Source organism: Mastomys coucha, chromosome X (assembly GCF_008632895.1).
Source record: "Mastomys coucha isolate ucsf_1 chromosome X, UCSF_Mcou_1, whole genome shotgun sequence".
Taxonomy (NCBI): Eukaryota; Metazoa; Chordata; class Mammalia; order Rodentia; family Muridae; genus Mastomys; species Mastomys coucha.
In genome coordinates this window covers 94319532-94332517 of record NC_045030.1, presented here as the reverse complement: position 1 = coordinate 94332517, position 12986 = coordinate 94319532, and the positions used below count along the sequence as shown (strand labels likewise).

Here is a 12986-nt window from a genome sequence, read left to right as displayed (position 1 = left end):
GCTAGCCCTCCTCCTCTTCCCATCTGCTCTCATGCCACACCTGTTCTGTTACCCATCTTTTTTTCTCTGCCCTCCACTAACATGGCATTCCTCTTCATGGTCACCTTTCTAGTTTTATGACTAACACATGTGTAACACACACACACACACGTAGCATCTGCATAAAAAGAAAATATGAGTTTTTTTTTCTTAATGCCATTTCCAGTTCTGTCCATTTCTTACAAATATCATAATCTAACTTTTCTTTATGGCTGATTAAAATTCACTTGTGTATGCATACTTTTTATCCATTAATTTTTTGATGTCTCTTTCCATTCTTGTTTGGCTGTTTATAACAGTGCAGCAATAAACTTGTGTGTGCAGCTATTTCTGTGGACTTGACGTTCTTTGACTATCTATATCCAGGAGTGGACTAGCTCAGTTATATGCTAATTCTATTTTCACTTTTTGAGGCACTTGCCCTCCTTTGAATGCCCACTAGTAGTGAATAAGCTCTTTGAAGAGGACATGGCATCACTTACTGACCTTGTTGATGGCTGGCTGGTTTCCTTCTGGTAAGCTTTTGGGAAATTGATCAGACTGCTGGCAAGATTTGGGAAACCTTAGCTTTGTTGCTGGATGCAATTACAAAATATTACCACTTTCATTTTTTATATTGTATACACAATTAAATTAATTGTTGTATTTCAGTGATGATAGTTCTGTCTTAGAGCTGGGTAGATCTCTCTTCTCTCTCTCTCTTTTTTTTTTTTTTGAATATCCTTATCTAATAATGTCTTTGATCAGAGCCTGTGCTTTTCCTCATTTTTAAAATTAGAACATGTTTAAGAATATCTATAGATGCACAGCAAAATTCTGCAAATGCAGAAGTACAGAGAGTTGTATCTCCCAAACATACAGCCTCAACTGCCTTCAACATCCTTCACACTTCAACAGTGTGAGACCTTGAGGAGCTGCCGGTAACCATTGTTGCAACTAAGAAACCATCATCAGCACCAAAGGTCCATTGTTTATACTAGAAATCATTCTTTGTGTGTACTCTGAGTTTTGATACCCATAGATAATGCTTTGCTGGAACATACACATGCTCGTTTGTTACATAGTCTGTAGCTTTGGTTTCCTCCCCAACAGCAGAGTTGTATTGTTGCCAGAAACTGTATGTATGATTCACAAAGCCAAAAGTGCTTATTGTCTGGTCCTCTAGAGCAAATACGCCAACCCCTGATCTAAGGCAGTTATGTCCCCTCTTTAAAGAGTGAGCACTATTGCTCTTAAGTTGCCCTAAGTGATAAAGTTGTCTGTTTCCTGCTAACACTTAGCACTGCTTATCTGGAATGTGATTTATTGGGTAGCTTAGACTTTTCTAGATAATCTGGTATTTACTTATGGAATGTCTTGTTTGTGAATAGGATTTCCATATGAATGGCTTTGAAAGATTTTATAGGTTCAATTTACAAAACTGACAGCAAATTTAAGTGTACTTGTTTCTCTACAGGGATGCCAAAATGAGGTTTTGGGATTGTAATTGTAATGCCTAACATAGGAACTACAAGGGTTTTTGTTGTTGTTGTTGTTTTGTTTTTTGTTTGGGTTTTTTTTTTTTTTGCCTAATTAGGTATATTGCCTGCAGTTTTGTTCTGCATAGTGTGTTTGAACATTTAGTACCTGGAATCTGGAGTTTGAATCATTTGCATAAATTCCTTGTATGTTTTTGTGTTGGTAGTCTCAGTATAAATGATCAATTCTTCCATGTTTCTCTACAACAGGAAGTTTAATAGTGTCCCATGTGGTATTAGAAAACAATAGGGCCTTTTGTGGCATACCTATCTTTCTCCAATAACTTACATTTTCATAGACATGACCATACACAAGCTCCTTATAAGTGTAGGGATTACAGGGCTGTGTCACCATACTCTCTATATGAACTCTTTCTTGGATATACTCTAGTAATATAAAATGTTTCCTTAAGTTTGGTAGCAGGTATTTCTTGATCCATGACTTTGGTTTTATACAGGTTAATTTTTTGCTGATACTGCCAGTTGACTAGAAAGTGAAGTGGTCATTGTTCTGTTCCTAATCGTATACTTGTCACATCATGTGCTGAAGGAGAGACACTTTTTTGGAGTAACCCCTTCTGGAGAAGGCTGCTTGCCTCACACTGAATCCCCTATTCTCTAGAAATTGTCCTTCTGGGCATTACTTTGGCTAGTGCTCTTTACACATTGTAATGTTTTGTACATTTTAGATGTCTCTACACAGTGTACTCAGTCTTCCTTCTGTTTTAATCTGAAACTATTCCAGTAGGAAATTAGGCTTTATATGGGAGTTGGAAAAGAATCGGTTGATGCCATTGGTATTTAGAGAATACTTACCCAAACTTGGTATAACATGTAGTACCATTTGGTTCTCAACAGCTGTACCCTCTTTACAAGCTAGGAGGCTGAAATTCTGAGCAGGTGAGAATTACACGTGCAGTAGGGGAAAGCTGGGTTTCTGCTCACCTGTCCATCCTACCATTCTTTATAGCTGAGAATGGAGGTGTTGGATGATCAAAATGGGGGAAACTTCAATGAGTACATGGTCCTCACTTGTCAGACATTACCACATTGTCAAGTACAGCTTGTTTCCTTAATGAATTTGTTAAGTTTTCATCCTCTCCATTTGGGCTCGTCTAATAGAGAAAGGGGAGAGAAAAGAGGCATGCAGACTGAAGGTATCTGTGGTCTGTTTTCTATAGGGTTGGAAAAAAAATTCAAACATGAAAATAAAGACTAAAATGTGTAGGTAGCCAGAATGATTTCGAATGCTCTGTGTCTGCCATTTGAGCCTGAGGAATTCTTTGCTTCATGTTTCCTCACTTAGTTGTACATGATTAGATGCTAGTGTATGGTTCCTGCTTCTTGGGAGTGCCTATGAGCTGATGGTGCTCCCCCACCGAAGCCACTTAATATTCAGTCTTAGAGTGGTGTCTAGGTGCTCGGACTTCGAGTTAAACAGGTGATTACAATGTTCCTCAGGAGGTAAGAACTACAGTTATGAAGTAGCAATGAAAATAATTTTATGGGTAGGGGTCATCACAACATGAGGAACTGCACTGAAGCTTTAGGGAGACTGAGACACTCTAGGGTCTAGCTGATCACAGCTTTCTGATATATGTTCTGTATGCATCCATATTTCTTCATACTCTCCACTGCATCCGACGTAGCATGTTGCCTTATTGCCACTGTTTTTATTATTCAGAAGAGGGTTACTAGGTCATCTGATAGTTCTGTACTTGTGCAGGCATGTGTGTCCATGAGTGCAAAGGCTTCGGGCTGTTGTCTCTCAGGTGCCATTCATTTTGTTTTACTCACTAGGGAGGCCCCTGCCTCCTGTGCTTGGATTGTAATTGTGTTACCATATTCTGATATTAAAGTCTTATAAATACAACTAGAGGGAAAAAAAACACGTCAAAGAGCTACCCTAAAATTATATCCTGCTAAAATTTATCCAATTTAACGTGGTTAATGGAAAAAAATACATTGTAAGCTCCAACATTTACTAGACAGTCCTGTGAAAACACAACCTCTCCTGGATGAGCAGGATCATTCTGTTGGGGTTTCAGGCCTCACTAGTACTTTTCCCTTGTTCTTTTTTCACTCACTTGTCACTCCTGCTGCTATTCTGTAACCAACCCACACAAAGTGTTACAGTGGAGATGGAGATAGCCTTTACGAATTCATTGGAAACTACATTGGGGGGGGCACTGATGTCCCCAACATTCTCCTTCAGTTATAAAATGCTCATTATTGGGCCATTTCATTAACAGAATAGTTTTTTCTCTCTCCTGTAAATTATTTGAAAACAGGATTAAAGACACCAGCTACTATGGAAAAAGTCTTGTCTGGGAACTCTTGCTCTCAGGTAGCTAGACAAATACTTCTGGTTACTTCTTGATTCCTGCACAAGAGGACTCCCCAAATTTCAATTTTTACGCCTATTCTTCTGATGCCTTAGTGAATATAAAGCTATATGGAGCCATCCTGGACCAGGCAAACTATAGGGCTTTCTGTACATGAATAGCTGTCTCCAACCTTCCAGTGAAAGGCCAGAGTATAAAAACACAGAGAGACTGAGTGGGAGAGGATGTGCAGAACCCTAGCCTTAAATCCCCAGCATTGAAATGAGGCAGAAACAAGAGACTCAAAGGCTCCTGAAACCAGGAGAAAAGCAACCCCTGGGAATGTGTTTAAAGCTAGTGACTTAGGTTTGCTGAGTCAATTCTCCAAGATCCTCCTGGGTTCCTCTTTGGCATCTTCTAAATGGATATTAGGTAAACTTTTAACTGGCAAGTTCAAAAAATAGGAATCATATAGAGTAATGTAGAATAATACTGTTGTACATAAATAGAAAATAAGAATCGGGGAATGTAGAGAAGCCAAGTGTGTTGGGGAGGGAGGAATGGAGTCAAAGAACTGGAAAGAATAGCTGGAAAAGACCTATGAAAGTGACTCCTTTGATAGGACAGTTATTAAAAACCAAGGGGGGTTGATACATGTATTATAAAAGTGTTTGATAGAACCCCTTGATAAGTATTCAACATCTAGGATAAAATATCTTTAATGTATATGAATAAAGCCACAGAAAAGTTGTAAAAATCAGACATTTATTTTTAGGTTGACTAATTAACTTACTAAAAAGACTTATGCTTCTGTTTAAGCTGATGTATAATTAAGGTAGCTAAGTACAAAGAATTTGCTCTTGGAGCTAAATTAGAATGTAGGAGGAAAAACCTGGGAATTTTTAGCTATTCTGCATTAAAAATGTAAACCTTTGAAAGCATGATCGCATCTTCCAAAAAAGTCATTGAGCAGCTATAATAGGCAAGGTGCTGTGATAGGTGCTATGGGGGATAGCAAGACAAATTTCTCTCCACAGGTTTCAACAATCTGATAATCCAGTTCCACCAGAGTGGAATAGTTTCTGTCACTGGTTCTCTTAGATCGTGTCTAAAGGTTGAGTTTTCTAGGTAGGGCAGAGTTAACTGCCATGCCATGTAGGATTTTTATTTTAAAATAGTGAGTGCTAGGGACACTGAACACACCTTCATGGTTTTTAAAGTGATGTAGAGTTGTCATATGAGCTGAGGATCACACCAGACTAGAATATAGTTGTGCTCTGAGGACTGATGGTGCGTGTAGCAGACAGTTTGATGTTGCTGCCCATGGCTTTGAACTGTTCTGCTTGATCATCACCAGGCATTATTGGCTGCTCTTTAATGAATTCCACTTCTAAGACAAAGGATTGTGTCAGTGTTCAGTGTTAAACACCAGCCTTCACAAAACCTCTAGGAAGAAGGTGCTTATATGTTATGGATGGTTGAAATATATGAGCTAAAGAAGACCCTTTGGTCTGTGAGCTTATACGATTCAGACCCAAGTACGTTATTGCTGCTCTGTAGGGCCATACACTTTTATCTGAATTGTGAGTCCAAAGGTTCTGACAATAGAATTTGAAGTTTTGGGGCCCCACTTATTCTTTGGTAGAATCTGATTTGAACTGACTTGAAATAATAGACTTTTTTCTATTTAATGTTAATGTTCATATATTTTACTGTAGTTGTATTTGTATAGAATTCCATATCACATCAGCATGGCATAGATTCTTTACTTTTTAAAAGCTGGGAAATCTTTCAATTCTGGACATCTCGTCCTGTGGGTATTAGAGGAGAGACATGGACCTGGTGGTTAGCTCTTGCCTTTTCTTCATCCTACCCCTGCGCTTATAATCTGTTGCTCCTAACCATCTTATAGACTGGGAAATTTTAGCATGTAAACTCTTATTACCACACCCCCCGCCCCCAAGCTCCTCGGGTTTTTAAAGCTTTTAGTTCTGCTGATACTCATAATTCCAACTATCAGTACAGGGGCGTTTTATTTCTTCCCCATTCCAGGACTTCCTTCCCCTTGTGAAGAAATTATTAAGAATCTTTGTTAAAGATGGTATAGTAGTTTGAATGAGAATGGCCCTGTTGGAGGTGGTGTGTCACTAGGTGCATGCTTTGGAGTTTTAAAAGCCTATGCTGTTCCCCGTGGCTCCCTCATTCTGCCTTGGGTTTGTGGATCAAGATGTGAGTCTCAGCTTCTGTTCCAGTGCCCTGTGTGCCTGCTGCTATACTTACTTCTATGGTGATCACAGACTCTAACCATGCCTTAGGGTTTTACTGCTGTGAACAGACACCATGGCCAAGGCAACTCTTATAAGATCAACATTTACTTGGGGCTACCTTACAGGTTCAGAGGTTCAGTCCATTATCATCAAGGCAGGAACATGGCAGCAGTCAGGCAGGCATGGTGCAGGAGGAGCTGAGAGTTCTACATCTCCTTCTGAAGGCTGCTAGCAGAATACTGATTTCCAGGAAGCTAGAGTGAGGGTCTTAAAGGCCACACCCACAGGGACACACCTACTCAAACAGGGCCACACCTTCTAATAGTGCCACTCTCTGGGCAGAGCATATACAAACCATCACAAACCATTAGCCCCAGACAAAATGTTTTCATTTAGAAGTTGCTTTGGTCATGCCATTTTATCACAGCAATAGAAAAGGAACTAAGACAGATGATAGAAAACTCTATTCAGGAGTGACCACTGCAGTGAGATTTTATAGTAGGGGAGGGAGATTGGGCTCAACTCTCAATGCACCATGGACAAGTGGAGATTCATAGCTTAGGAACTGTATGTGTGTATGCACCTGGGGGAAGGGCCCCTGGCCAGAAAATTACTAAGAGGAATCAGTGCTTGGGGAGGCTCTTACTAGATCAACTAAACCCCTGTTGAAAACTGTCTGGAATGCTTAGATACCTAGAATATGGAGTGAGGAATTTGATCAGTACCAAGGAAAACCAGAAACTAAGGGCAGGAGACTTGTTAAAATGGCATGTAAGATTGTTGTTACAACTGTTCTAAGCAAGTCAACATAGAGTGTAAGGTCTGAACTGTTCATCAGAAGCTTGACTGAAAGCTGGTCTTCATTAACCCACAGGGACAATATTTTCTGTGTGCTTTAACAAGTGCTTTTGACAATGTAATTTTTTTTTTACCAGAATCTAGAGTATTTCTTCTGTCCTGTAAAAATCCAGAATTATATTTTAACTTAGATAGTAGATCCAATACAATTAACTATGGTAATACCAATGTCTTTGTGCATATAAACTTAAGATTTAAATTTGGATCAATAGGAACAATGTATTTTTGTAGCAAAACTACCCAAAATCACCTCTGTAAAGTAGCTGTTGGTTGCTCATTTCTGGAATATTACCCCTTCCCCTCTTACCTGGGAACTAATGTATATGCGTCAGAGTGCTAGGGTAAGTGAAAGATACATTCGTTAGGGATTTTCCTACCAAAGACCTTCAGTATACTCATGCAGAACGAAGGAAACAATGGTTTGAGAGCAATCTTTCATTCTAGTTTGTTGTAATATGGAGCTGGGGTCCAGATTGGTGAGCAAGAGAAGATCCACAGATGGCTTTCAAGAGTGGGCCCTTTTCCCCCAAGCTTTATTTTGTAGAAAGGAAAGGGAGAAATCAGAAAGTGGGCGAAAGCATTAGAAATACCATGTGTGTGAACCTCTTGGTTGTTGCCTTTTTTATACAGGGAAAACTTAGGAGAATTTGGAGGGCAAAGTGTTTAGAAAGCACTGCTTTCCTCCCTCGTGTCTGGTCTTGTCTCATTCCAGAACAGCTTCCAGGGAGTGGAGCATCAGGGAGGCTAGCCAGTGCCAGGGAGAAAGGATAGACCCCATGATATCATAGAGTAGAGGACCATGGTTATGTGTGGGTTTCATGTTGCCTTTATAAAATTTGACCCCTGCCTTAAAGATTAGGGTAGCTAAAGTTCAGAGGCATGGTAAGCCTTAACAAATGTTTCACAAGCATGGGATGGCTGAATTAGGTCCAGAGGGTGTTTCTCTCCCCAAAGCTCATATACTTTATTTCACACATATCCCCAGCCATAAGTTTGTAACAGGTTTAGGGAAGTGTTCTGGCCACAAAACAGTTGGGAAAAGGGCTCAGGTTTCCTCTCCAAGTATTCAGATGTCTTTTCTCTCATCCTGCTGTCGATGTGAATGCACACCCGTCTCCAGAAGACTTCCCCAACCATGTCTTGTCTTTTACTTTTGAAAAAATCTGATAGGTGATAACTTACTCTTGTTTATATTAATCATAATGGAGTGGTATAAAATGTTCAGTACATGATATAGCTTCATAACATTAACATCAGGTTAGACATATTTGTCTAATTAAACATTTGGTCCTTTCAGTTTCCTTCTAGCTTTTGGAAAAATATGGTATATAATTGTTAGCCATATTATACAGCATTACACCAGAACTCAACTTCTAACTTCAGCTAGGAGCTCTTGATAAAGCCCCACCCCATCCCCACTGTCCCTGAGCTCTTGGAGCCATTGTTGTGGTCTTGATTTCTGCTGTTCCACATGTGAACTCGTGTGCAACGATTTCTATGCCTGCCTTAGCTCACTGACAGTCTGTAGGGTAGATTTTTCCATCTTAGACTTGTCACAGTGGGCCATTGACTGGGAGTACATTGTAAGCTTTTTTTTTTTTTTTTTTTTTTTTTTTGAGACATCTTAGTTGTGTGGCTTAGAGCCCCTTGTTTAGAATCACAGAGCTTCTGCTTCCAGAATGGCAGAGCAATGTGTTTCTTTACATTGGAAGAAAACTCCGAACAAATGGTTGGCACACAATAGGCATATTTACAGAATGAACGGATCATGTTGCTTCCCAGAAAACCGCTATGAACAATAGTGGATTTCCATATTGTACTGTTCTGTACTTAGTAATTTCCACATAGTGTTTATTTGAAAGCAAACCCAAATTATATCCCAGGTCACTTTCATGTTGTGGTCAGTAACACTAGGTACCTATTTGTGTTAAGAAAAAAACTGCTTTCAAAGTTGCCTCTTGGAATAAATGGTCTTTTTCTCTTCTAATTAAGCTGTTTTCTTAAACTTGGTATTTTGGAGAATGAAATTTTAACTAGACATCATTATATGACTTAATTTTCATTTTATGACCAGTAGTAATTTTGTGACCATGAGAGCATTTTATGTCTCTAGACGTTAATTTTATGGGATTTTTTTTTAATCTCTTAATAGGAAGGGATAATGCATGTGAAAAAACTTCATACATGTTTCTGCGCAAGGAACTTCCTGTGCGACTGGCTAACACCATGAGAGAGGTTAATCTTTTGCCAGATAACTTGTTGAACCACCCTTCCGTGGGATTAGTTCAGAGTTGGTAAGTAAATGCGAACATTTCAGCACTGGAAGCATTCTGCACAGAAGTGTACATACCGTCTGTCTGGGAATGAGGCATTCAGGATAGCTGGGTTTTCCTTGCATTTACAAGCTTTTAACTATTCATTTAAAATTTTTAACGTAAGTATCTTGAACCATAAGACACTTTCTTAACCTTTTTTTTTTGTTATAGACATGATTGCTCATTGGAAAAAAAAATAGAGAATAAAATAAAGGAATGACATTACAGTGACCAGTATCAGTGTATCTACTTTGATTTAGAAAGAAAGAAAGAAAGAAAGAAAGAAAGAAAGAAAGAAAGAAAGAAAGAAAGAAATTGAGGCAGCATCTCTTGTGTCCCAGATTGGCCATGAATTCCATTTGTAGCCTACATGTCCTTTGCACATCCTCTTGACTCCTGAGTGCTGGCAGCACACATGTATGCTACCATGTCTACTTACTGGGGATTGAAGGAGGGCTTTGACAACAGAGGCAAGGCAAGCACTCCCAATGGAGCTACGTGCCTAGCCCATTGGCCCTCCTTTGAATAGAGAGCTGGTTTTGACTTTTAGTAAGTCTCAGCTTTGCCTCTTTTATTTTTGTTTTAAAACTCTTTTTAGAACAAGTCGTTTACAGGGGAACCTCACATGGAAAAAACAACCATCTCCATGCTGTTCTGCACCTGCTCTATGAAAGATCTTTAAGCTAACACAAAGTTAACTCAGTTACAGCTCTGATTGTGAAGCGTGTATCCTCTAACAGAAAGAGTGGAGTCCGTGATGATCTCTCCCCCCAACCCCCACATGACGTCACTGAGTGGAAGGCTGTAAGAAAAGGTGGCATGTTTTTACACAGGGATTTGCATGTTTGATTTACTTTGCTATAAAAAGCATGGTGGAAGTATATGGAGAAACTGGAGGAATGTAGGGACCAGGTAGCAGACATATTGCTAATCAGGAACAGTGCTGAGAACAAAAAAGGGGCAGAAAACGCTAGCTGTGGTCTTGTTCCTTGATGGGTGGGTGGAGTTGACTGGTACAGAGGACCATCTTAAAAAATAACCAGCTTAAGAAAACTAGCTCAAATTCAGAGAGTTTGTGGTGGCCTGGCTTCTGATAAAGAATGAACATTCAATGGCCATTCCTCAAGAATAAGTTTTTCTGAAAAGCACTGTTTTATGTGATAACCTTGCATGTATTAGGGATTGACCTAACTCAGATGGCAGGGAATGAAGAAATGATAGCACACATACAGAAAAACTGGAGTCGAGCGAGCCATGCATTCTGATAGACTTGCACCAACATCAGACCTGAATTAAGGAGGCAGATTTATGGTATATAACTGAAAAAGGTGGTAAGTTTAGCTGTTCTAGGCAGGGAGTCTCTGTAGGCTCACAGTCTCAGGCTATACCTATCTGGGAGGAGGAAACTTGAGTGGATATTTTCTGTACACACCGTCAACATCCACACATGGGCCAGGGGATGGCTTTGCCATTCTAATGGGTTTGAGGCACTGGCATCCTCAAAAGGCCATGCTCATGTCAGTAACACCCTTCACTCAGGACTTCCTCTACTACCCATAATTTTAGGTGGTCTTAGAGGTTCACTGTCTAATCCCCTTTCCAGAAAAGCAACAAGAAGCTACTGACTATGAGCTGCAGAGTCCTTAGGTTGTAGGAAAGATTAAACAAACAATGGCTACCGATTTGATATTATAGTTTCATTCTGCTCTGGATTCATAACTTGTTTTAGAAGGAAGGAGCAACAAATACTTGTTTGCATGAGACTTCTTTATTGCTTTGAGACCATCATTGTAAATTTGCTATAGATAGTATAAGGGACCACTATGCTGAGGAGCCTGATAGGCAAAGTTGTACTTTGATCCATTAGGTTGTAGCAATTAATTCAGTTTCCATTGTTTATGCAGCAGTTACTTCAGGAACTTCAAAGTAAATTACTGCATCTGAACTGTGTTCCAACATGAACCAATTCTGATTCTCCAGACACCAGCAGACTGTTCAGCAACTCTGTTAAGTCGTGATACTAAGTATCTGAAGTTAGCACAGACCCCACAATTTAAGAGCTCAGTCCCCAAAGACTGACACCATACATCATATGTCAACTGCAAGTCCTGGATCATCTATGCCTTTGACTGACTGGCTGTACATTGAGTTTCCATGTCCCTCTTCTGAGGTTTGATCATTTGCTAAAGTAGATCAGAGAACTCAGGAAGGCACTTTGTTTATATTTGCAGGTGGATTGGAAAAGAAACCGCAAAATGGAAGGAATATATCAGACAAGGTGTTGGTGTAGCTTTGTAACATTCATACCCTCTCTGAGTGTGGCCTCTCTGTTGGCACCTCCAGGTGTTCAGTACAAAGCCTTCAGCATCTCCTAATTCAGGAGTTTTTAATAGAGCTTCACTTTCAGCCCTCATGCCTCCACAGAGGTTGGGAGTAGACTAAAAGTTTGAGCTCTGTAGTCACTTGCTCATTGTTTTAATCACGATCTTGTTGACACTGTCTAGAGCCCCACCCTAAGTGACCTCATTAGAATAACTCAGATGTGAGCAATAGGTGCTTCTTCTGAGTAACATAAGATACTCCTGTCATTCTGGAAATTTGAAGGCTTAGGAACTGTACCAGGAACCAGGTGTTAATACCAAGTTTATTTTTGTATTATACATATAACACTGGCAAAGTGAAGTATAGACTCAGATTACAATGTTAAACCTTCCTTTGTATCCTCTCTATTGTCCATGCCTGCTTTAGACTCTGCATGCCATTACTTTTTGTTCGTGCACATTCTATTTTGAAAAAATAACTTCCTACTTAAGAATTGCAAGACTAGTAGAACGAATTATCATATACCTTGATGTAGCTTCACCGATCATATTTGACTATATTTGCTCTTTCATAATTCATGTTTATGTTCTCTCTCCGACCTTGAATGGGGAGAGAGAATATGAATATTTGTGTCCATGTACGTACCTATATAATATGACAAACACATGCATGAAAGAAATGTAAACATTGTCAGGATCAAAATGGAATTGGTAGAGCTAGGGAGTTACTAAGGAAAATTTCTTTTGCATGGTTGCTTATTAGTGACTAGCACAAGATTCTAGGTCTACAAGTTCGTACAGAGGCTCTTGCAACCTTATAAAGAAATGACATCTGTAAGGCCATCTGACCAGGAACTCTTCACCCTCCAATACATTCTACCCTTGGTATTAATCATTAGAATCAACAGGTCTTGATTTCAAATATCTGGTGTGATCATTTTTCTTTAGAAGTCAGTCCCCTTGCTTTGGACCTTTTCTTTTTCTTTCTTTAATCATATATTACTAACCATGTCTTAGGTATTAAAAAAGAAGCAAGATGAATAAAACAATGTCCCTGTATAACAAACCATTAGAAAAGAAAGGAAAAGCTGGAAAAGGGAGTGGAAAAAGAAGCATGTTGCCACACAAGGGATTTTGGAAGTGTAATCAAGGAATCTACAAGGGGGTGCTCTTTTGAACATACCTATGGCTTCCTATAGCATGTGCTTTCTCATTGGAAGGCTCTTTCCAAATAAATATTAGTAGTATTTGAGGATATATTTCAGAGAGTTCCTTTTATCAGTTGACATCATACAGAAATTTATTGCTTTTCCTGAAACATTGGATTGATGTTGACATTATGCTC

The 12986-nt window shown here is 39.4% G+C and overlaps 1 protein-coding gene across 3 annotated transcripts in view; it reads left to right on the top strand.

Moving 5' to 3' along the window:
* Pdk3 (pyruvate dehydrogenase kinase 3) overlaps positions 1–12986 on the top strand; it is a 77146-nt gene that overhangs the window by 9241 nt on the left and 54919 nt on the right. For all 3 annotated transcript variants that reach the window (XM_031364887.1, XM_031364898.1, XM_031364907.1), the window contains one exon: positions 9158–9299. In XM_031364887.1, coding sequence (XP_031220747.1) covers positions 9158–9299 — 142 coding nt within the window. The remainder of the gene's footprint in view (positions 1–9157; positions 9300–12986) is intronic.